Genomic DNA, 23185 nt, shown 5'->3' with positions numbered 1-23185 from the left:
CCAACATTTTGGTATTTCCGTGAAAAATTCTATTAAATAAGAATTAAAATGACAAAAATACTCTCAATTTAATAAATAATAGGGTAAAATGATTTGTGAGAAATTGAGAGTATTTTTGTCATTTTGATCCTTATTTAATAGAGATTTTTCATGGAATGACAAAAATGATTGATGGTAGACAAACTCATGGACCACTTCTATCAATTTTAAATCTTAGGACTAAAGTGAGGAGTTATTCTAATCTTATGGACCATTTTGGCTAAAAAGTCATTTGAAAATAGAGTGTTGGTAGCATGCTAGATAAATTCTAGTTGATGGGCGAATCAGACAATATATATCTTCATCAATTAGTGTTTAAAATTGCTTACTTTACATTAATATAGGGCAGATCTTATCATTGGTGTTTTACTTATACAAACACACCAAAGTAGCACCAATGTAATTGAAATGCACTTCCTTCGTTCTTCTTCCAATCCTCTTTCTAGTTGCATCCTCTTTCTAGTTGCTGTGCCGTCGCCAAGCATTTAGAAACGGGCAAGTTCTGTGCTTTCTTTTACTTGCTTCTGGCCCTTTTTCTATTCACCTCAGGAAATTGTGTACTTTTTTGTTATAAGTTTATAGGTAATAAACATGATTATAGATGAATGAGACAACATAATTTGTCTTATCAATGGATCATCATTAAGCATATTGATCGTAATTAGTCGACCTTATAAAGTGTTCTGCTATCATATATAGTTCTCTCATATTACACTATCAGTAAGAACTATCGATCCAGTAAAATCACATGATTTGTATTCATAGGTCTACATGTTTCATATCTAATCTATGTGTAGGTGCTCTCCCTATCTATTTCTTCTAATGAATAAGATACAATACAACAGCAGCTGCAATAGCAACTGTGTATGCATAAACATATATATATATATATATATATATATATATATATATATGGGAAATGTTATTCGTACTTCAAAAATCTCATTCTACACTCCTCACAAGTGTATTTTTCTTTCCTAATATAGAAAGTTTGGAGTATAAAATGAGATTTTTTGAGTGCTAATAACAATTCCCTTAATATATATATATATATATAGAGAGAGAGAGAGAGAGAGAGAGAGAGAGAGAGAGAGAGAGATCAGAGGGGGTGATTGTGTGGTGTTTTGCTTGAAAGAGGTGAAAGAGATAGGAAGCAACAGAGACATAGTTTTGGTTTTGTGGAATAGTGGGGAAACTAAGAGAATTGAGAAAGAGAGAGAGAGAGGGAGAGAGTCGGAGGGTTTGATTTTTTGAGCCATTTAGCTCTTAACCTTCATTAGAGATGACGTAAAATGAACGTAGGAAAATAATTAACACTCCTAACCTTGCTAGCCCGCATACCGGGCCATATAAGCGGATTTGGACACATAGATTAAAACTTGAGCCCGGCCCAATAACGGCCTCTGAATGAGTGAACTTGTTCCTCAAGTTGCCTCCACTGCTATTACCTCCAAATTTTTTAACCCAAAAGCAGAATACAGTGTACCCCAGCTCCAAAGAAATCAGAAAACCCAGAGAGAGAGAGAGATCGAAACTCGACAAGCCAGCAGATCAACAAGCAATGGAGTCCATCTTCGGTTTGGTAGGCGATGGCTTCGCTGTCGTGGCAGCGGACACTTCAGCCGTGCACAGCATACTGGTCCACAAGTCCAACGAAGACAAGATCATGGTGCTCGATTCCCACAAGCTCGTCGCTGCTAGCGGCGAGCCCGGCGACAGGTTCAAAGTATTTTCTTTTTAATTTTCGTTTCTGGGTTTCGGTTTGATTGTCGATTATCGTGTTCTGGAATCTGAATCCTGATTGAGATTTTTTTTTTTTTAATATTTTGGGGAAATTAGGGTTCAGTTCACGGAATACATACAGAAGAACGTGGCATTGTACCAGTTCCGGAATGGGATTCCGTTGACCACCGCTGCTGCTGCCAATTTCACCCGCGGTGAGCTCGCCACTGCCTTGCGAAAGGTATGGGCTTTTTCTTGGATACGTTAAATAAACTTTTGGGGTATATGGTTTGGTTGATTGGAGATCTTATATTTTTTTTTTTTAGGGGTTTTCCCCTCCTGCAAGTTTAGGGTTTTTGTTGAGTTATGGTAATTGGGGTTTAGTTAGAATGAAACAATGTGGAAATTAACTACGTGATGCGGGTTCAAGCCGAAAAAAGATTAAATATGTGAATAGGGTAGATGTTTTATTTTGTGCACATTGTTTTGGTTTGATTGGGGTTTAGGTATAACTTGAGTAAATCTCACAATGGTATGCTTTAATTGACAGTCACATAAGAGGTAATTTACCGAGTTAAAGTTATATTGCCAAGTTAAGTGATCAGAGACTGAAAATTTGTGTGTTAAATAATCTGGTAGTGATGCATGTAGGTTCTGTAGATGCTAGTTATATGACGATACAATCTGGGTTGACAAGAGTTATGAATCTAATTAGGCATACTAAAAAATACTAAAATTCCAAAATCAATACTAAAATTCTAGTGACTTCTTGCCTTCAAGTCCAACCCTAGTAGTCTGCAGAATATCCTACCAATCCTTCTTCCCATATGTTTTATACATTAAACCTCCTTTTGAATTACTGCTTACGTATGAGTTCAAACAATATTGCATCTACATTCTAGAACATTATCTCATGGATGTTCATACCTTTTCATCAAACGCTTGGAATGTTAAGGGCAAATCTGGAAGTTACAAGTAATTATGTATGCTTCTTATTTTTTTTTAGGCTGTTCCTAGGCGAAAGTATTATTCAGGAAAAAGTGAATATGCTTACGTAATATTCCTAAAGTTATGTAGTCAACTTGTGTTCCTCAAGCAGGCTTTACCGGTGTTATAGGCGCTACCAGTTCAATTCTCATGGGTATGGTTGAAAGTGACATGGCTCTAACCTCATAAATAAGGGGGGTTGTGCTTAAAATCTCAAGGGTGATTACATCGTGCTTTGATTTTCCTTATTGAGTCGCAAACCTTTGCTTTATTGATTTTGTGAATTGTAACAATTCATAGTTATCCATTTTCTTTGTCCGGTTCAAAGTCCACTTGGAATTTTCATGTACAATTAATTTATTTTGTTGTTCATCAAGAAGAAAACGGCTAAGTTTATCCTTAGAGGGATGTTTTTGACTTTACCTTCAGAGAGAATTCAGTTGTTATGAATGAGTGATAGATGCTGGGATGAGATTGTATTAGTAGATAGAGTTAAATAGTTGATAGTTGATATTTTCTTTCTTTTCTGGTTTTTAAAAATTTGATTTTGCAGAATCCATACATGGTGAACATCTTGATGGCTGGTTTTGACAAGGAGGCTGGGGCATCCCTTTACTACATCGATTACATTGCCACTCTTCACAAGGTTGAGAAGGGAGCCTTTGGATATGGGTCGTACTTCGCACTCTCACTGATGGACAGGCACTACCACAGTGGCATGTCCGTGGAGGAAGCAATTGACTTGGTTGACAAGTGCATCATTGAGATCCGGTCAAGGCTGGTGGTGGCTCCCCCAAACTTTGTGATCAAGATTGTTGACAAGGACGGGGCAAGGGAATATGCATGGCGAGAGTCCATCAGGGATGCCGGTGTTGCTGCTGCATGATTGATCATTTAAAAGCATCACCTGACTTGTGTTTATTATACTTTTAAACTTTTGTTGGCTAAATTTTCCTTTGCTCTAGTAAGTGAATCTGATGCCTCTCCAGAACCTATCGAAAATGCTCACAGTAGCTCTCTTCTTGTTTGAACTTGTGATGTGAATGCTGCTGGAATACTTGTATTTTGGAAGGAGAAATGGTCTTTTAAAAGTGAGTTTCATTTGTAATGACTGGTTATTTGTTATCATTTATTTACTTTTCCTTTTGACAAAATGACCAGTTCCGGGCCGTCTGGCTACAAATTATTTACTACTTAGTGAAAACAAATTCTTTGCAAAGTAAGGATAAGACTACGGATGATGGACATTCTCCCGACCCTCAAGCACAGAGTTTTTTGGCTTTGGGGTCGCCCTTTACTATGAATCCCTAGAGGCTAGCTAGAACTATTCAAGCAGGATCTGTGATGCCAATTTCAAGTAGAACTACAATTTGTTCGTTGTTTATGCGGGAAAGACAAAAGTTGATTTTACAAGTTGTGCGGATGAAACTTAAATGAGAGTGGGTGAATTTCAGTACACTTCATTGCTCAACTAACACAGGTTGTCATCTCAAAATTTATATGTGAATGTACAATTTTTCATGAATGCCAATGTGACAGGGTAACTGCACAAGTTTCCTGATCAAGTCAGTACACGAAATGCCGAAAGGGCGTTGAAGTTTTCATGTAAAGTCTCAATGAATGTAGGAAGCATCAGATGAATGTCTGAACAAGAAAGCTCACAATGGCAGGTAGAATCCAAGAGTTGCTCAAGTACACTTGCTTCATTGCAGCTGAAATCCTTGCTGGTTCTACCGCTGAGCTTGGCGGAGTTGGTGATCTGTTTCCCCGCGGAATGCTTGAATTGTATTCTGGTTCTGGTGCTAAGCTCATGAGAGGAGATGAAGCATTGTCCACAGAATCAAAACCTGCAAAATAATAGTAAAAATGGGATTTTTAGGGTTCTTGCTAAATCAAAGGTTTCTGCATTGCATCTTTGACCAAAAAAAAAAAAAATTCCAAGAAAATCATGGGGTGAGCGGGACTAAAACTACCTGAAGGAGGAGGACTTGAAATCACTGAAATTGTTGAGCTGCGGAGAGGAGGGAGTTCTGGTGATCCTGTTGCAGTTACGCAACAAAATTGGAATTTGAGAACCAAAATTTCTTTAAAATTCACATCATGGCGTCAAGAATTAAAGTAAGTTTGGTAATTTCTGAATCGATATATAGAACCCTAATTTGGGCAGAAGAAAATGTTCAAGAAAATTGAACAACCTGAGCAGAGAGACTCCAAAGATTGTGCACTTGCGTTTGTGGAAATGTCTCTGAGAGGGCAAGTGGAAGACAGAGACAGAACGCGACTCCCGTTCACCGGAAACCCCAGCATCGGAGGATCCTGGACCAGGTAGCAGAGGCAGAGCGCGCCGCCGGACTCCATCGACAGCGAGAATGCGTCGCAACACTTGGGTGGGGGTGAGTCGGAGAGGTTGTTTGGCGGAGACGACACGTACGGCAGGCACGGCGAGAACCTCACGAGCTCGTCGGCGCAACTAGGTGGCGGAGACGGCGGCGGTTCTGCTGATTCCAAGCCGAGAATGACAAGCGTCAAGGCTAGGAGGATGGCCATGAGAGGAGGAGGAGCAGTAGTGGTGGTCATCATGCTTGAGAGTTTGAGAGAGAAATGGCGGGAAACAGAGGAATTCTGATAATTCCAGAAGTGCCCTTTCCTGGTTTGTGTGAATTGGGATTGAGTGAGTGAGTAGGCAGTTAATAACGAAGAGAGCGTGATCTATAACCGCCCAAGTTTAGCCTTTTGGCGGCATTTATAATTTTTCTTTTAACAAACTGTGTAGCTAAACAACTCCAATCTATTAAAAGGAATTGACTTCCGGTTCATGAGACAGGCACATTGTCTTGCCCGACTGACATATATGCAGTAACACTATCTTTTTTAGCATTGCTCAACAAGAAATTGATAGAAGTATCAAACTAATCATTATTCGAAAAATTACAATATTCACCAATTTATTGTAGCGAAGGAAATGGAGAATTCATTAAAGCTTAATACAATGCTTGTTCCCCAGCTTTTATATAAATGCTTACAAAATCTCAAATTTGCAGATAACCACATGGTTACAGATTCGAACTTCGAATCCATCTACTTAGAGTTCAACAGAAAGAAACCGAAATCATTTTTCATTACGGACAAGCGATAACATATGAGTTATGACTCATTTCATCAAGCACTTCACTCTTCTCTCCACACAGAACTTCAAGAACGTTGGAATCAATTGTATGTCAACATTCTTTCATTAAGGGCGGAGTGAGTAGTGAGTGATCGATGTAACCTCTCACACGAAAACAGAAAAAATTATGTCATCCGTTCATGAGTCTCCAAGTAATTTACTGAAACTGAATTTTTGAAGGGATCCCAAATAAAACGAAACAAATATCTATTTCACTAATACAATAAATAATCACCAATACATGGCTTACAATGATCTGAAGTAGCAAAAAACAAGAATCACACTCACACTCATACAACAATGTACGAAAGAATATGTATAGAGATGAACATAACATAATCAGCCTAGAAAAACTTGAAAGCTAGAACGCCGGATGCCAATAGCAGAAGAGAAGGCGAGTAAGAGGGCGTGGCAGCTGATGGAGTCAGAACCGGGCGGCTCCCAGTAGTTGCAGTTGGAGCTGCAGAGCCCCCTGTTGTAGATGGTGGAGTTAAACCTTGTGTGTTGTCGGATTCCGGTGACTCAGCTGATGAGGTGGGTTCTGGGACAGAGGAAGCTGCTCAACAGAAAGCATGTTGCGAGGCATATCAATATTAAGAACCGTCACCAATTTGAGCGCTTTAACATTACAAAGCTTCTTCGAAAATGTACTCATTTAAGAAAATACCTGTTGGAGCAGATGGTGAAGCTCCAGGAGAAAGAGTTGGCGACAGGGAGCCTGCCAAATTCAATTAGACAGCATTAGTTCACCTACTAACAACCATACGATATACGAAAATGTTCACTCGTCAGACAGTCCAACATTGTTATGATATTACGTTGTCAATCTCAAACAATATCGTAACATGTCCGACTGACTGACAAGGCAATATTAACCTAAAATTACAAACCGTCAGACTAAATGGTACCTGGAGCAGGACTGGGTGCACCAGCGGCTGCACAAGCATCGTATGTTCATGTTAGTATTCATATAGAAAATTACACATAATTAAACATGTTGATAATACTGAAAAAGCATGTCAAAATTACAAGAGTTTTAAATTAACCTTGGCATTGGAGAGGGACACCGGGGATGTTGCAGGCACGAGGAAGAGAGAGGGCTAGAGTCCGGTTGATTGGCAACTGGAAGGGAACGCTTCCAGTCACAAAGAGGCACACACAGTCCCTGCTAGTACTTGTGACGGATTTTAGCGAATTGCAGCAGGATGCGGTTGGTGATGTACCATTGGCGCTGCTATTAGTGAGATAACTCATGCAAGGGGACAAGCTAGAAATCATGTTGGCGGTGCAAGGGGAGCTGACTTGGGCGGAGACTGGCAGAGCCAGGACCAGAGGCACTGCCATTGCCATAACTAGACGGGCGAACGGCATGAAAATCTCCATAGTATCTGATATTTTGTGTCGAAATCGGAAGGAAATTTGTGGTTCCGTAGGAGCTGGAAATGTGTACAACTTTATGGTGAATTGTGAATCGTGAGTTGTGTTTGTAAGTGAGAAGGGTGAGAGAATTTATAAGGGATTAAGGAGAAGTGGAGGGAAGAAGGAAACGTGAATATTTGGAGTTGGTTTTTGGAGATCAACTACCTTAACGAACTATGTGGAAAAAATGGGGTTTTTGAGTAGGTGGGATTAGTATTATGTGGCATATTTATGAAGCATATTTTGACTTGCATTTGGGCAGAGACTTGTTGACTAAGAAACGTCCAAGCCTGGGTTTTATTATATGGCTTCATATGGTTGGTTCATAGCTCAAATCTGTTAGAAATAGAATCATAGTAATAGGAACATAAAGAATGAAAGTGTGACCAAAATTAAGTAACACCAAGTGAAAAGAGGTGTGCATTGGATCCATGCAAAACAATCATTCCAAACCTTCCACTTTTAGAGAGATTCTCTCATATAATCGACGGTTATCAATATGTGTTTATTTCACGTATTATATGGTCTAATCATGTGATTTGGGATATAGAACATAATAGGGTATTAAATTAATGGTAATTATTTTGCTCCAATTTCAATCATGTGGTGTGTGAGAGATTGACACATAATGATAAACAAGTTACATAAAAAAATTTGCCTCAATTTCAGTCATTGTTATTATCTGACTTCTCATTAATACAAGGACTCCCGAAAATTGAGAGCCAAAACTAAGCCAATTATGCTACTTGTACACAATTAGGAATCAACAAAAGAATTACCTATGAACATGTTGCTATTTCGTTTAGCAGATTTTTAAATTTTCATGAAAAGAGAAGAATCATTTAATTATAAAAAAGGATATGTAAAAGAAATAATTTTTCACGCCCCGATTCCAATGTAAGTCCAAGATTGACACGTGACGACAGGACAGTAATTGTAGCGATACAACAAATAATTGTCATATTCTGAAAATTTAATCTTGAAACGTGACTAAATTTATGAGCTAGATTGTGTAGTACTAATAAATTCCTTTTATTGCATCGCTGCAACTAACCTTTAGGTTCGATTGCCTGCGTATCCTATGACGGGATCAAGCCATTCGTAGTGCACCCTTTTGTTAAGCCCCAAAACATCTTATATTTACAATGACTTCCAAAATTTATCATGGCCTTATCTAGCAGGAAAACTTAGAGTTCCAGAATCACTCAATGGAACTAAATGTATAAATCAATAGATTTTAGACTACTCAACATAACAGAAGTAGGATCTCGTACCAACTCAACAAAATCCATAGGAATATAGGGTTTTAGACCAATTCAATGGAACCAAATTAGAAGTGGAATTCTGGACCAACTCAAAGGAATTCAGAGGAATATAGGTTTCTGAACTAACTCAATGGAACCAGATCGAAAGTGCGATTCCGGTTCAACTCAATGGAATCCAAAGGAATATAGGGCTCTAGACCAACTCAACAAAATCAAATCGGAAGTGAGATTCCAGACCAACTCAATGGAATCGAATTGGAAGTGGATTTCTAAACCAACTCAACAGAATCTAGAGGAATATAGGTTTGCTAACCAACTCAACGGAATCAAATGGGAAGTGTGATTCTAGACCAACTCAACGGAATCCAAATGAATATAGGATTGCAGACTAACTCAACGGAACTACCCCAAGAATGCGTATGGTCCCTCAATGCGGATTAACCAAGCAAAACCATATGCATAAAACTAATAGTGTGGCCCCCCAATACATATTAACAAAGTAGGACCATATCCAATAACACTAGGCAGTGACCCCTCAATACGGATTTACCAAGCAAAGTCACGCCTAGTATGCACATGGTTCCCAATGCAAATTAACTAGGCAAAACCATGAGTGTCAACTAATAGTATGGTCTCCCAATGATGATTAACCAGACAAGACCATCTATGTACCACACTGCTACATGGTATAGTCTCATTTTCACACATCATGCATCATATGTCATTCATTTCCATAGTGAACACATACCACTAATGGTTTCACGTATCAACCAAGTATGATCTAATCATAAGAAGTACAGTACACTAAATACTCATACATACTAGTTCTACTGAAATTCTAATAGATTTATTAGCTCATCATCATATACTAGCAATCACACATTATCAACTCTCTCCTAGAAGCATAATAAGCACGTAAATCTTAGTAAGGTGCCACTTGCACACGAATCAAGATGCATCCTTCAGGATGACAAACTGATCAAGGTACGCCCATTAGGCTCTGTTAGGTATCTAATAATACTAACTTCAACATTCAAGAATGTTTCGAAACATGTTGACTGAAAGTTAACCTTGAGTCAACGGGGTCAACGATACGATCAACAACCCTATGTAATCAATTTTGAAGGATTGGCATATTAGATTTTCGATCCATAAATTCCTAAAAGCATCAAATAATATGCACAATAATACACTAAAATTTCCTAACGATCCAACGGTCGAATCTTTGCCTACAACAAAGGTCAAGTGGAGGCCATTTACAAAAGTAAGCTCTACCAACTGAATCACATCCACCGGAAATTAAAAACTGATTAGAAAATCGAAATTAGCCTTGGAAAGCAAAGTCGGGTTACTGGCCATGCAGCGTCGCTCGTGGCGGCCAAGCCTCATCCCGCCGCCGTTGCTGCTCAACTGCATGATCAGGGGTGGGGATCTCTTCCTGGGCTTAAGAGCTATCAACTTGTGGTGATAGTTGGCATCGGGGTGGACGGTGACGACAAGTTCCAGTCGAGACAACTCGAAGCCGTCGAGCTCCACCTGTTGGAAACAGAGGCCAAACATGGTCGAATTGGGGTGAGTTGTGCTCGTGGTGATGAGAGGAGTCTAGTGGCCTAGTAAACTCGCCCAGGAGGCAGGTCGAGTTTGCTGCAATAGGGTGATCCCAGTCGACTCACGAGTCAATTCGCCAGAAATAGGAAGGCTCCCCAAAAAATATGGGGCCTTCTATAATTCTATTTACAGAGGTCTCAATGATCATTTTTGCCCCAACTTTAGTCGTTTGTAAATTTATCGTTACAACTCCGTTTCACGAATGGTTTTCGCCTATATGTTCGTAGGATCGAGCTCTATCCAAAAATACTAAAAATGACCACGAGAGATCTACAAATTTTTATTGACTATTCACAAAAATTCAAACTTTGTAACTATGTAATTGAAACTCTATAATTATTGAAAAATAATAATAACTTTGAAATACAAAAAAAAAAATGAGTAGAATTGGCTTCAACAATCATTTTCCTGTTACAGGCTTAGGAGAAGGACTTAGGGTTCACCAAAATGCAGTGCCCTAGTTCAATAAGACATTTCCTTTTTTTATGTATTATTGTATCACGAGGCCACAATAATAATAGGGAAATCGTTCCACATTTGCTATTCAAGCAAAGGGGTCGGATAATCATATGACAAGTAACTTTTTGCTGACCAGCATGCGAGCATAGATATGCTGTGAGAAGCATGCAAATACAGGATAAGAGTAATTCACCTTACCTCATCTCGTGGACAGGAGCAAGTACAGGATAAGAGTAGTTCACCATACCTCATCGCATGGACAGGTGTTAAACTTTCTTCATTGTTCACAATCATAAGCTCAAGTCAACTTTCCTTGTTCTACAAGCTACCAAAAATATCGTCATTGTCAAACAAATCATGCGCAATATTCTAAAAAGAAAAAGAAATGTAGTTACCATTGTCTCCAAAATCTCTTTCAAATATAGCAGCTGGGCAATTTAAGAAGTAATTATCTTAACAAATTTCTCTTTCAAGGGCGAAGTAATTATGTTAACAAGTATTTATTTGAAGGGCTTGTTATCTTAACTTAAGAGTATATATCAGTTTTTAAGTTTGACGTGTTGTGCGATTCACTTTCCTAATATTACTCGTATAGACAAAATAAAAGATAAAAGTACTTTAGCCAACAAGGATTGATTGAGTTGGTAAATATTGTTCTCTTAGATAGAATAAAGTATGGCTTTGAGTTTCGCTGTCGGCTATCTCTCTTGTGTTATGACCTTCTACGAGGCTCATTTGGTGCCTATTACTTGGATTTAATAAATTATAATTTAAGATCTATTTGAACGTAGAAGTAAATGAATATTTTTTATTTTGAAGGGATTAAAATGGATTAGACACAAAATAAACTTATTCTTCTAAAATTATGAGTGCCATTTGCGAGGATTGGAAGGAGAAGCTTTCTCATGTCACCAACTCACAATGTGTCAATGGTTCATTGGACAAGTAATATAATTTTTTCAAACACGTGGTAAGTATTTATTGGAGATAACGTCACTGAGACTAAAATTTGGTTGCATGAGAGGTATAAGTTTCTTTCATGTTTAATTCGACGTACTATACAAATACAGTGAGTTATCCAGTAAATACAAAACAACTTGTCCTTGAATATCTAAAAGTTGTAAGTTGGGATCTAATCTATGCCAAAAAGGGTAGAAGTTGGTAACCCAATAACCGACCTTCGTACTATTCCATAGCCAGCTAAGCCATACAACAATTGAATCAAATTATTAAATCTAAAGCTTCATAACAAAATGAAGAACCTTTTGCGACATAATACAAGTAGGAATAGTTAGGTTACCAATTAAGCCAACAATTTTTAGGTTACCAATTAAGCCAACATTTTTTAGGTTACCAATTAAGCCAACATTTCTGTCCTCTTTCTTCATCTCCCCCCCCCTACAAAAAGCCCCATACTTCTCCCCTTAACTTCACCAAACAAATCAAAACACTCAAATCCCAGTTCAGATATACCACAGCTTCCCAATCACTTCCCACACAAACCCAAAAAAACTTATATTCCAATGGCACAAAAGTTTGAGATGTCTCTAGTCCTTGTCCTAGTGACCATGTTCTTGGCAAGGGCAGCAGGCCAGTCTAGTTGCACAAACGTGATCATCAGCATGTCACCCTGCCTCAGTTACATTACTGGCAACTCCTCCACCCCTTCTTCCGGGTGCTGCTCGCAGCTCGCCAGCGTTGTCGCTTCCTCCCCACAGTGTTTGTGTGAGGTCCTTAATGGCGGTGGATCATCACTAGGGATCAATGTGAACCAGACTCAGGCTCTGGCATTGCCTGGTGCTTGCAATGTCCAGACTCCACCACTCAGCAAGTGCAATGGTAAGCCTGCATATGCTCAATGTCTTATGTCGGTGTTTTGAGTGAATCCTACATCAGAGAATTGAAGCTTTCCCTAATAGCATAAATGATCTTGGGCCTCTCACCCTATTAATTTCGGTTGGATGCTCACATTCTAATGATTGGTTTTAATCTTCTTCTAATAACTTGAATACCGCTATATTTGCGCAGCTGCTTCTCCGGCTGGTTCTCCAACAGGAGCAGCAGACTCTCCTAATGAAGGTCCTTCAGGCACACAAAACATTTCATATGATTCTTTTAGTTGCGAATGAATCTGTTGAAATTTTGATCCTCTGCTCCATCTGTGAGGTTGACGCTAAATTTTTGTATTGGTGTTCATATCGTGCAGGAACCGGTTCAAAAACTGTACCATCGACTCAAGGCGGCATGTCGGATGGATACTCCATCAAGATGTCCTCTCCGACTCAACTCTTTCTTCTCCTGGCTACAGCATACGCTACCTTCACAATGTGCTGATTTTCTTTCTGTTGGTCTAACTTTTCGAGTAATACACATAATATGTTTCTGTTGGCCAAACTTTTTGAGTTATACGCATAATACCGTTTGTGATTATTGACGTATTGGATTATTATTTTGAATTCAGTTGTTAGATTATAGATATATTCATTGTAACCTCAGAGAGGTTGATATGGTATTTGTACTAGTCCCTTCTTTGATAATAAACGTTTTCTGGCTTTTGAGTGAAAAACAAAAAGAATAACTTCTAACAAAAAGCTTCCGATACTGTTTACCTTAACAAAAAATCACATTTTTACATTAAAAAATCAATAATGTACTATTCTCTTTACCTTTTATTTTGTCATTTTCGTTAAAACTCAAATTTTCCATGTCCTTTTCATTAGTTTTCCCAATCAAAAAACACTATCAACGATCTTCTGCTACAATCAACTGAATTAGAATTATGATCATAAACATCAATCACAATATACAAATAGGCTTTTCAATCTCCGTCCTCGCGGATATACACATCACTTCCACGACGAGCGTTTGCTGTATAACGCAGTTTGTCCCCCTAGATGGCTGGAGATGTTGGACCTGTATACCTTCCGACTAGTTTGCAAATATGTGAAGATACTGCATTCGATGAATGTCACCCAGAGTCTTGCAGAACCTCAGGAAAAGAAGGTTCAATGGCGCGGACCACTGTTTCTCAATCAGTTTTAGATGGACTGGGAAACCCTCTGCATATCTGCAATGGTCGGGCAAAGGTTTGCTTAACATTGCAAATATGTAAAACAACAAGTCCATCTTCAAGTATCTATCCTCAGCCATTCTCCTTGCCAACCCTGGATATTCAGCCAAGCATCTCCAAGTACTCTTAGATTGATATAGTCTCATCACTCCTCAGAAAAAATTGCAACGTTACATATCCTAAAAAATCCTCAACATTTTGATAGCAAAACTTAATAGTTGAAGGAGCACAAAAGCGCAACCTGCACCAACATGACTGCTATAATCTCTTTCTTCCGCAACTTGATGCACATCAAGAATGTGATCTTGACCGCACAAATTCTTCTAATCTGTCCCACACCTCCAATGCCGCAGCTCTATCTTGATGTCGTTTATTCTTGCTAATCTGCACATTTAGAACACAGTTCAATATTGACCAACAACAAAACAAAAAACAAGAATGAAGTGGAACACTGATTCTAATGACAAAAGCAAGACCCTAACTAGCATAACTATCTAAAAACAAAGAAGCAAGGAAGCTCAAGATGGCAAAAATAGCTCACCGAGATGATCTTCACATTCCACTGCTTCACAATCTTTGCTGACTCCACACTATCATCTTCGAACCGCATGAAAAACCCCATAACTGCATCACAACACCACATACACAAATAACACATGAAATCAGCTACAACGAACTTTCAAAGGTCACATAAAAAAAATTCAGAAAGCTAAAATCTCAATGACCCAGATAACAATTTCTCAATGCAATTAAAACCTCAGAACTGAAAGTTTTCACTTACTCTTATTGAAAATCTCAACATGGTCCTTGAAAGGCCAATCCTTGAACTGCCACTCCTTCCCCAACACGAAAACCGCCACAACCCGGTCCCAATCCTCCGCCTTCAACGCCGAGGGCTTATCCCTAACCTCATAAGCAGTCACCACCCGATCCCTATCCCTGCTAAACTTCTTCTGCACCGTCACGCAGTCCGGCTTCGCCCCTTTCATCTGCTTCACCTTCACATCAGTGGGTATATAAACCCCATCTTCCAAAAACTCCTTCACATTGTAAATCGTGATCAGCGTCTGAAAAGCACTGGGCACCAAAATTATGGGCACACCTTCCCCAATTTTACCCCCCTTGAGGTGCAATTTGGGCTTCGGGTTCGGGTCGTAACCCGATTCATCTCCGAACCCGGTCATGCCCCTCTCGTCGGAACCCATTAGTCTACTCTTCGCCACCAGCCCATCCTTCCTCTGCTGGGACTCAATACGCTGTCGTTCCTCTTCTCGCTTCGTCGCCGAGGTCAAAACGGCGTAAAAGTTCCTACCTTTACACTCCAGCAATCCCTCCCGGTCCTTCAACGGGCGCTCGCTGGAGCAAATCAACGACATGCAGTCCACCGGCGTCTCGATTTGAGTAAAAACCCTAGAATCCGAGGCGTCGTAATCGCCGTTGTCGCTGCTGGCGGAATCGAGGGTGGTAGAGATTTTGGTGAGGTGGACGGCGTCATTTTGGGGAGGGAGGAGGAACTCGATGGAGTCGGAGGAGGAGATCTTTCCGGTGAGGTAGTCGAGGAGGGGCTTGCGGTCGGGGAAAGTGACGGAGGGGATGCCCTGGGTGCGGGCGCACTGGATGTAGTCGGTGTGCTTGATATGGTGGTTGTTGACATAATAAAGGAGGGTTTCGAGGGTGTAGAGATTGCCTTGCTTGGAGCGGTAGGCGGTCTCTGCGTGGCAGGGGAAGCTGTAGTCGGAGCCGAACCGGAACTCGTCGTTGATCCGGACGATCTTGTCGAGCTCACCGCGGATTGTGAAGTCGCGGAGGGCCGAGAGCGGGTCCATAGAGGATGATGCAGTTTGCTTGCTGCTGCTGTAGTGGAAAGTGATGTGAGTGATCACTGAAACACTCGACTCTAACGATTTCAGAGAGTAGACGAGAAGTTATCTGGTTTGGGATTTGAGGTTTGGGCTTCCCTTCGTGTATATACGACTTCTGTGTAGAGTGAGATTTTATGTATTGGGCCTTGGATTATATCCTATAGAGGAATGGATTTGGAAATATGGTGGTCGTGAACACCATAAATAAACAATTCCTTTCTCTTTTGCTTTTTCTTTTTCGATCCGTATTACTTTATTAGAGTGTTAATAACGACTTTCTATTTTATTTTATTTTTTATAAAAGAAGTTTCCTCAAATGTTAGAATTTTTGTTGATATGCATATTTACCACTTGAATTTTAAATTTTTTATTATCACTTAGACTTTGCATTATGTTGCAATGTACCACATACTGTTACATTTTTTTTATTAATTGATGATGTGGCCAACACAAAACCTACATCTTGGCTGTGTGGGATTGCTAAGTAACTGACGAAATAAATATATAAAGCAATGGAGCCATCATAGTATTTTTGAACTACTCCAAAAACAATAATAAGGGTGGTTATTAGATCATTTACCAACCCGAGTCTGATAGACTCTATATTTAATTTAATTTATTTGATATTTAAGCAACGTAAAAACGAATTCCATTATAAAGCCATATGCAATGCGTAAAAGATGCATGTACAGTTGTTCAATTATATATTTTATTATTCTTTATCTCTTCACCTTATCATCATGCGAGATAGAATTAACATTTATTATGTTATATCATCAGGGTAATGATCCATCAACCTGCTAGTTCTTTTTATAAGGCACATACGGAAGAATTTATCTTGGAAGCGGAAGATTTTTTGAAGCTGCGTGAAACTGTCAAAAGGATTTATGTACAATGGACAGGCAAACCCTTATGGATTGTATCCAAAGATATGGAAAGAGATGTTTTTATGTCATTAACAGAAGCCCAAGGTCATGGAATTGTTGATCTTGTAGCAATTGAATAAAAAAGAAAAAATAACAAAAATTTCAAACAAATTGGTGATTTGAGATTTTATCTTCTTACCGGATTTAATATTCTATTCATTAATCTATTAATATAGAAATAAAATAATTCATAATCATCCGATTAAGATCGAACTAAACCAGCCCATTATGTACATGATTCAATATGCCAACTATTAAACAACTTATTAGAAACTCAAGACAACCAATCAGAAATCTCACGAAATCCCCCACTCTTGGGGGATGTCCACAACGACGAGGAACATGTACTATGATGTATGTGAGACTCGTTTAGATCATGGGCTAGGACAAAAGAAAGAAAACAATTGATCCAATATCAACGATTTGTACCAGTAAATAGACTAGAATGGAAGAACTCCATTCAATATGTAAAAATTAAAAAAGATCTATCCTTCTATTGTGGTATCAAATGTATGTTTCCGTTGGTGCAAATCCAATCAACTTCGTTTTAAATTTAAGATGAGAAAGAATTCTCCATTGATAGCAAATGATATCCATTACGCAGGGGGAACTATTTTAAAAAGCAAAAACATTATCCCTTACTCTTGCAAGAATGGACTAACAGAGTCAGCTACTCAACTAATCTTTATAATTAAATACCGTTACTGTATAAGTATATCTCATTGTGAAAGATCTCATACTGGATAATTATGCGTAGAGCTAAAAAGTGTGAACTGTACAATTTAACAATAACATTATCCCTTACTCTTGCAAGAATGGACTAACAGTGTGAACTGTACAATTTGCATTTTTGTGCTTGGATTATTAGATTGTTTGACTTACAAATCTATTTTTTAATAGTTGAAAGGCCTAAATGTGTAGGTTCGGTTGCCTCAAATTATTATTGGTCCAGGTACAATTCGATATGGAATTTGCTAACAGAAGGGAATCAGTTTTTAGACATGTGAATTGGAATTTACACACTTATGCCCAATTCAAGCTCAAGAGACAGATTGATGTACATGATGAATATTTTGAAGTGTTAATTATTTGTATCTATGTTGTATCAGTGCATGATAAATTCCAATGTGTATCAGATTGATGTATATGATGAATATTTTTACAGCGTGTGGTTAATTCTTACTAATGTGTATCAGTGCATGAGTTCCCCTTACTTAGCAACAGGGAAGTACCTTAGTTTTTCAAGGTGTTGTAGCCTTGAGGTTAGCTTTTCTCTCTGCGGATCTCTCTTCTTTAATCATTGACTCATATTCCTCAAGGTAATGAAGTTAATTTGGTCTTCACTGTTCTGTGTTTTCTTTGGTTAATTTTTTTACTCACTCTTCTTTTTCTCTCTTTATCCAACTAGAAGAGTTCGGTATAAAACGAAGCCGGCGCCGACTTTTTGCTTTTTGGTTACGGTTTAGGTGAGGGGTGAGTGTGGCGGAGAGACTAGCTATTAGGTTTTGGCTTGCAGATAACCTTATGTGGAATAGTTGAAAGATCAAACGGGTTGCAAAAGAAGTTTCCCATCAATGGCTCCCCTTGGACAGAAATAATAACGTCTAGGAACAATTCCAAGTTAGCATACTCACTTTATAACTCGAATCTTGCCATGCGGGATTAACTTCAAGGTATGGAATAACCAAAGGGGCATTCAAAATTTTAGCAACAACAATTGCATCAAAAAACCTTTTGATGAAAAAAAAGATCAATTACAATAAATTAGACAATCTCATTTTGCACACCAACAGCTTGCTCTATTGATCCACATGCTACACAAATTCAAAACCAATATGTAAATACATGTGATCAACTCAGGCATCACTTTTTCATGCACTATAGACTTTGATTTACTGGTTGAATTATGAGTTGATGTTATATTATGGAGAAGTGTCCTCACACTACATGAATATTAGAGTGAAAAGTAGTGGTGCTATTAAATGTATCTTTATCCTCTAACTCACAACATTAACATAAACATTAACATAAATGGTAATGTACGAAATATGTAACATGAATTTTTATTATTGATCACTTTCATATGTTACCTAACTATTATAGTAATTTTCCTCTCATGTTATCTTTTCTTTTGTCAAATAAATTATATTGTGTCCATTTTTTTAAAATGTGGGAACCAAAAGAATTTAAAGTGGACTTCAACAGATCAAGTATGTAGGGAAATGATAGGAGCAACATATCAGAGATCGTCATCTTATATGCGTTATTCCTTTTTTGTATTGATTAAAATTTTAGTGTGTTTCAATTATGGGTTCAATTTATATTTTGTTTATATTAGTATGGTTCATTTGCCTTCACAAAAACAAAAATAAAACACTTTTCCACTCGAACCAAATGTGGAAGGAAAAAAAAAAAAACTCTAACTGCCGCGAGTAGTGTGTCGTGATGTAAAAAAAACCTTGCGTGTGCAAAAAAGGCTAGTACATGTGTGTGTGTATTTAAAAAAAAATTGAGGTCCCTAGGTAGGCACCTACTTCGGCTATCCACAAGGCCGGCCTTGGATGATAATAAAGAGAATGAACGAGTTCCATTATAATGTTTGGATACTAAAAATTCGTAAATCATAAATGGTGGGCAAGTAAGTTCCCCATGGAATACAAGCAGTATCATTAATTAAAATGACGATTCATGAAATACCATTACATTTTTAACTAATTGAAATCACAAATATATATCAAATACAACATTACTTTGCATAACTGTATTTAACTTTTATTGGGTACAAATACATCAAGTTTGCCAATCTGTAGAAAGAAGACTGAGAATCACCATGTCCCTACATTTTCCCCTCAAAGTAAAATATTTTCTCAGCACAACTTCTCTTTTAAACCCCACCTTCTCAAGTAACCTTTGCGATCCCACATTGTCCACATCAACAAGAGCTTCAAGGCTATCCAAATGTGTCCACTCTTTGAATATTGTATCAGCCACCAACTTCACAGCCTGGGTTCAATCCCCTTGCCCCAGTTCTTGGACCCCAAGATATAGCCAAGTTCACCTCTACACCGGTCGTTGCCCAAATTCAGGATGACGAAAATGGCACCAATTGGTCTGTTGTCAAGGCAAATTGCCTTGAACTAAGAGTGTTTTGTATCGATATTCTTGATATAATCTAGACCTTTTTCTTTGTTGTCATAAGCTTCCCATATGCAGAAAAGGGGCACCTTCTCATCGAAAACCCACACCATGAAAGAGTCAATGTCGGAAATCTCCCACGGGCTAAGGCTGGTCTTGGAGAGGTCAATGTCACTGCCTCCGCTTCTTTCCTCCTCCATATGTATGTGACATTCTATTTTTTTCCGGATGAAATGAAAATTGGATTCATGTAACAAGAGAAAGGTTTCCTATTATTTAGCCGGAAAGATATGTGGCCATGAAACAGGGATTAAGTGGAACAAAATTGACTAAGCGGTAGAGTCGTCGAAACACATATTTCTCATTATCGACAGGCAAACACAGTGGCACATGGAGTGGCTCGCTGTAGTCTTAATCATTGAGGTGTATCTTTTTGGGATGATGTAGATTCTTCATGATTAATGTGTTTGTTGTCTGATAATAATATTGGAACGTTATATGTTTTGTTATTAGCATAGGTGGCTCTTTTTTCTCCCTCGAGGGTTTTACCATGTGGTTTAAAGACCTGGCAAACGGGTCGTGTCTGTCGTGTTCGTGTCGTTTTCGTGTAACACCTGTTATCTTAACGGGTCGTGTCGTGTCACACCCGTTATCTTAATGGGTCCTTAACAGGTCGTGTCACTTTACCCAACGGGTAAAGTGACCCGACCCGTTATGACCCGTTAAGAAAAAAATATATTTTTTTAAAATTTGCACATACCACACATTGCGACATAAATATTACTTGAAAACATTAAAACATTTCTCGTTCAAGTACTATATCTACACTCGAAAATGAAAGCCTAATAAAAAAAATAATACATACACTACTAATCTATTACAAATATTAAATGTGGAAGGATAAAGAGTTTTTGTTTTTAAGATTGACTAACACTTAGAGTTTATTTATACTTTTATTAAGTATAACATAAGATTTTGTGGTATCCACTTGTGTAAATATTTTAAATTGAAGATCGAATTCATTCATTGTATTCATATAGGGTCAAGGAGTGTAGTTATAAAAAATCATCAAAATCGGAGTTAAAATAACCGTTAAATCGTGATTTTTCGTTTATAACCGTTGAAAAGCTTTGTCCCGTTACTTGATCTCTGAATGTTTTTTTTTTGTGATTTTTTGCTGATGTGATCTCCAAGCATATACAAACAATTTTGACGGTTTGGATCGTTGAAATTAGTTTTGGAGAATTCGTAAAACGATAGATTGACTAACACTTAGAGTTTATTTATACTTTTATTAAGTATAACATAAGATTTTGTGGTATCCACTTGTGTAAATATTTTAAATTGAAGATCGAATTCATTCATTGTGTTCATATAGGGTCAAGGAGTGTAGTTATAAAAAATCATCAAAATCAGAGTTAAAATAACCGTTAAATCGTGATTTTTCGTTTATAACCGTTGAAAAGCTTTGTCCCGTTACTTGATCTCTGAATGTTTTTTTTTTTGTGATTTTTTGCTGATGTGATCTCCAAGCATATACAAACAATTTTGACGGTTTGGATCGTTGAAATTAGTTTTGGAGAATTCGTAAAACGATAGATTGACTAACGCTTAGAGTTTATTTATACTTTTATTAAGTATAACATAAGATTTTGTGGTATCCACTTGTGTAAATATTTTAAATTGAAGATCGAATTCATTCATTGTATTCATATAGGGTCAAGGAGTGTAGTTATAAAAAATCATCAAAATCGGAGTTAAAATAACCGTTAAATCGTGATTTTTCGTTTATAACCGTTGAAAAGCTTTGTCCCGTTACTTGATCTCTGAATGTTTTTTTTTTGTGATTTTTTGCTGATGTGATCTCCAAGCATATACAAACAATTTTGACGGTTTGGATCGTTGAAATTAGTTTTGGAGAATTCGTAAAACGATAGATTGACTAACACTTAGAGTTTATTTATACTTTTATTAAGTATAACATAAGATTTTGTGGTATCCACTTGTGTAAATATTTTAAATTGAAGATCGAATTCATTCATTGTATTCATATAGGGTCAAGGAGTGTAGTTATAAAAAATCATCAAAATCGGAGTTAAAATAACTGTTAAATCGTGATTTTTCGTTTATAACCGTTGAAAAGCTTTGTCCCGTTACTTGATCTCTGAATGTTTTTTTTTTGTGATTTTTTGCTGACGTGATCTCCAAGCATATACAAACAATTTTGACGGTTTGGATCGTTGAAATTAGTTTTGGAGAATTCGTAAAACGATAGATTGACTAACACTTAGAGTTTATTTATACTTTTATTAAGTATAACATAAGATTTTGTGGTATCCACTTGTGTAAATATTTTAAATTGAATATCAAATTCATTCATTGTATTCATATAGGGTCAATGAGTGTAGTTATAAAAAATCATCAAAATCGGAGTTAAAATAACCGTTAAATCGTGATTTTTCATTTATAACCGTTGAAAAGCTTTGTCCCGTTTACTTGATCTCTGAATGTTTTTTTTTTGTGATTTTTTGCTGATATGATCTCCAAGCATATACAAACAATTTTGACGGTTTGGATCGTTGAAATTAGTTTTGGAGAATTCGTAAAACGATAGATTGACTAACACTTAGAGTTTATTTATACTTAGATTCACCACTTCTATTAATTTTCATTTTTCCCTCTCTTTTTTGTTTCCTTTTCAACTTTTTCTTATCATTTTCACTTTTCCCTCCAACATCTTTCCCTAATTGAATTCCCTCACTTTTTTGTTTTATTTTCAACTTTTCTTAACATTTTCATTTTCCCTCCATTTTTTTTTTCAAAAAGGGCGGCAAGTTGGCAAATGGCAATGGCAAGAAATTGATTATTGAAATTTGAGAATGGAAACAAATCATATCTGAGTCCTGACGCATCAAATTTCAATGGATGCAAAATCATGCAAATATGCAATGCATGATCATGCATATTAAATTATTAATTAATAATTATTATAGTTTTTATAAAATTTAATATATATATATATATATATAATTAGTATAGATAGACTTAATATTTTGGGGGTATAATTATTATAGTATATATAATTATTATAATTATTATAAATTTTATAGTTAATTTAATATATATATATATATTTATTATAATTTTTAGGGGTATAAAATTGTAAAATTAATGTATATAATTATTACAGTATTTTTTGAGGGTTATAAAATTATAAAAATAATATTCTGCTTATCGTGTATCGTGTTTACCCACGTGTATACCCGACCCAACCCGTTATCTTAACAGGTGCTTATCGGGTTACCCGATAAGACCCGATTCGTTATCGTGTCGACCCAAACACCTGTTAATTTCGTGTCGTGTCGTGTCGGGTTATCGGGTCGTGTCAGAAATTGCCAGGTTATTTCTTACTATGGTCACTTGGAAATTGTGAGAGGATGTTGGAAGAGCCTTTGGTTTGGGTATATTTATGCAATAAAAAGTGAAGGCACTGAGGCACTGCCCTTCAATTAATTTAATAATAAGAC

The 23185-nt window shown here is 37.4% G+C and overlaps 5 protein-coding genes and 1 pseudogene across 5 annotated transcripts; 2 read left to right on the top strand and 4 right to left on the bottom strand.

Moving 5' to 3' along the window:
• Positions 1 to 1497: 1497 nt before the first annotated feature.
• On the top strand, positions 1498 to 3843 carry LOC137731720 (proteasome subunit beta type-2-B). Its single transcript, XM_068470911.1, has 3 exons — positions 1498 to 1758; positions 1879 to 2002; positions 3302 to 3843. Exons 1-3 carry the CDS (start codon positions 1601 to 1603, stop codon positions 3632 to 3634), a joined length of 615 nt encoding a protein of 204 aa, XP_068327012.1. The 5' UTR covers positions 1498 to 1600; the 3' UTR covers positions 3635 to 3843.
• A 537-nt stretch (positions 3844 to 4380) lies between these two features.
• Positions 4381 to 5328, bottom strand: LOC137732711 (non-specific lipid transfer protein GPI-anchored 25-like). The gene is made up of 3 exons (XM_068471998.1): positions 4944 to 5328; positions 4722 to 4787; positions 4381 to 4595 (listed from the first exon to the last, which is right to left on the bottom strand). Exons 1-3 carry the CDS (start codon positions 5326 to 5328, stop codon positions 4381 to 4383), a joined length of 666 nt encoding a protein of 221 aa, XP_068328099.1.
• An 857-nt stretch (positions 5329 to 6185) lies between these two features.
• On the bottom strand, positions 6186 to 7377 carry LOC137730548 (non-specific lipid transfer protein GPI-anchored 20). Its single transcript, XM_068469532.1, has 4 exons — positions 6961 to 7377; positions 6823 to 6849; positions 6582 to 6632; positions 6186 to 6470 (listed from the first exon to the last, which is right to left on the bottom strand). The coding sequence occupies exons 1-4, from the start codon at positions 7295 to 7297 to the stop codon at positions 6259 to 6261; spliced, it is 627 nt and encodes a 208-aa protein (XP_068325633.1). The 5' UTR covers positions 7298 to 7377; the 3' UTR covers positions 6186 to 6258.
• A 4738-nt stretch (positions 7378 to 12115) lies between these two features.
• On the top strand, positions 12116 to 13143 carry LOC137730443 (non-specific lipid transfer protein GPI-anchored 5). The gene is made up of 3 exons (XM_068469431.1): positions 12116 to 12504; positions 12694 to 12744; positions 12872 to 13143. The coding sequence occupies exons 1-3, from the start codon at positions 12189 to 12191 to the stop codon at positions 12997 to 12999; spliced, it is 495 nt and encodes a 164-aa protein (XP_068325532.1). The 5' UTR covers positions 12116 to 12188; the 3' UTR covers positions 13000 to 13143.
• A 571-nt stretch (positions 13144 to 13714) lies between these two features.
• On the bottom strand, positions 13715 to 15658 carry LOC137731570 (protein CDC73 homolog). Its single transcript, XM_068470709.1, has 3 exons — positions 14517 to 15658; positions 14277 to 14359; positions 13715 to 14119 (listed from the first exon to the last, which is right to left on the bottom strand). The coding sequence occupies exons 1-3, from the start codon at positions 15559 to 15561 to the stop codon at positions 14027 to 14029; spliced, it is 1221 nt and encodes a 406-aa protein (XP_068326810.1). The 5' UTR covers positions 15562 to 15658; the 3' UTR covers positions 13715 to 14026.
• Positions 15659 to 19313: 3655 nt separating this feature from the next.
• Positions 19314 to 19858, bottom strand: LOC137732710 (uncharacterized; annotated as a pseudogene).
• Between the last annotated feature and the right edge of the window lie 3327 nt (positions 19859 to 23185).

The sequence above is a fragment of the Pyrus communis genome, chromosome 4, assembly GCF_963583255.1.
Source record: "Pyrus communis chromosome 4, drPyrComm1.1, whole genome shotgun sequence".
NCBI lineage: Eukaryota > Viridiplantae > Streptophyta > Magnoliopsida > Rosales > Rosaceae > Pyrus > Pyrus communis.
This window is presented reverse-complemented; position numbering and strand designations above follow the sequence as displayed.

What these genes read in the sequence shown, in the direction of transcription:
- LOC137730443 (XM_068469431.1), top strand. Translation starts at nt 12,189, where the DNA reads ATGGCACAAAAGTTTGAGATGTCTCTAGTCCTTGTCCTAGTGACCATG. An exon ending in ACCACTCAGCAAGTGCAATG is followed by an intron (nt 12,505 to 12,693) that starts GTAAGCCTGCAT and finishes ATATTTGCGCAG; the next exon opens with CTGCTTCTCCGGCTGGTTCT. An exon ending in AGCAGACTCTCCTAATGAAG is followed by an intron (nt 12,745 to 12,871) that starts GTCCTTCAGGCA and finishes CATATCGTGCAG; the next exon opens with GAACCGGTTCAAAAACTGTA.
- LOC137730548 (XM_068469532.1), bottom strand. Translation starts at nt 7,297, where the DNA reads ATGGAGATTTTCATGCCGTTCGCCCGTCTAGTTATGGCAATGGCAGTG. An exon ending in TGTCCCTCTCCAATGCCAAG is followed by an intron (nt 6,850 to 6,960) that starts GTTAATTTAAAA and finishes ATGCTTGTGCAG; the next exon opens with CCGCTGGTGCACCCAGTCCT. An exon ending in TGCACCCAGTCCTGCTCCAG is followed by an intron (nt 6,633 to 6,822) that starts GTACCATTTAGT and finishes TGAATTTGGCAG; the next exon opens with GCTCCCTGTCGCCAACTCTT.
- LOC137731720 (XM_068470911.1), top strand. Translation starts at nt 1,601, where the DNA reads ATGGAGTCCATCTTCGGTTTGGTAGGCGATGGCTTCGCTGTCGTGGCA. An exon ending in AGCGGCGAGCCCGGCGACAG is followed by an intron (nt 1,759 to 1,878) that starts GTTCAAAGTATT and finishes TGGGGAAATTAG; the next exon opens with GGTTCAGTTCACGGAATACA. An exon ending in TCGCCACTGCCTTGCGAAAG is followed by an intron (nt 2,003 to 3,301) that starts GTATGGGCTTTT and finishes TTGATTTTGCAG; the next exon opens with AATCCATACATGGTGAACAT.
- LOC137732711 (XM_068471998.1), bottom strand. Translation starts at nt 5,328, where the DNA reads ATGATGACCACCACTACTGCTCCTCCTCCTCTCATGGCCATCCTCCTA. An exon ending in TTTGGAGTCTCTCTGCTCAG is followed by an intron (nt 4,788 to 4,943) that starts GTTGTTCAATTT and finishes TAACTGCAACAG; the next exon opens with GATCACCAGAACTCCCTCCT. An exon ending in TTCAAGTCCTCCTCCTTCAG is followed by an intron (nt 4,596 to 4,721) that starts GTAGTTTTAGTC and finishes ATTATTTTGCAG; the next exon opens with GTTTTGATTCTGTGGACAAT.
- LOC137731570 (XM_068470709.1), bottom strand. Translation starts at nt 15,561, where the DNA reads ATGGACCCGCTCTCGGCCCTCCGCGACTTCACAATCCGCGGTGAGCTC. An exon ending in TGTTGAGATTTTCAATAAGA is followed by an intron (nt 14,360 to 14,516) that starts GTAAGTGAAAAC and finishes GTTGTGATGCAG; the next exon opens with TTATGGGGTTTTTCATGCGG. An exon ending in GGAATGTGAAGATCATCTCG is followed by an intron (nt 14,120 to 14,276) that starts GTGAGCTATTTT and finishes CTAAATGTGCAG; the next exon opens with ATTAGCAAGAATAAACGACA.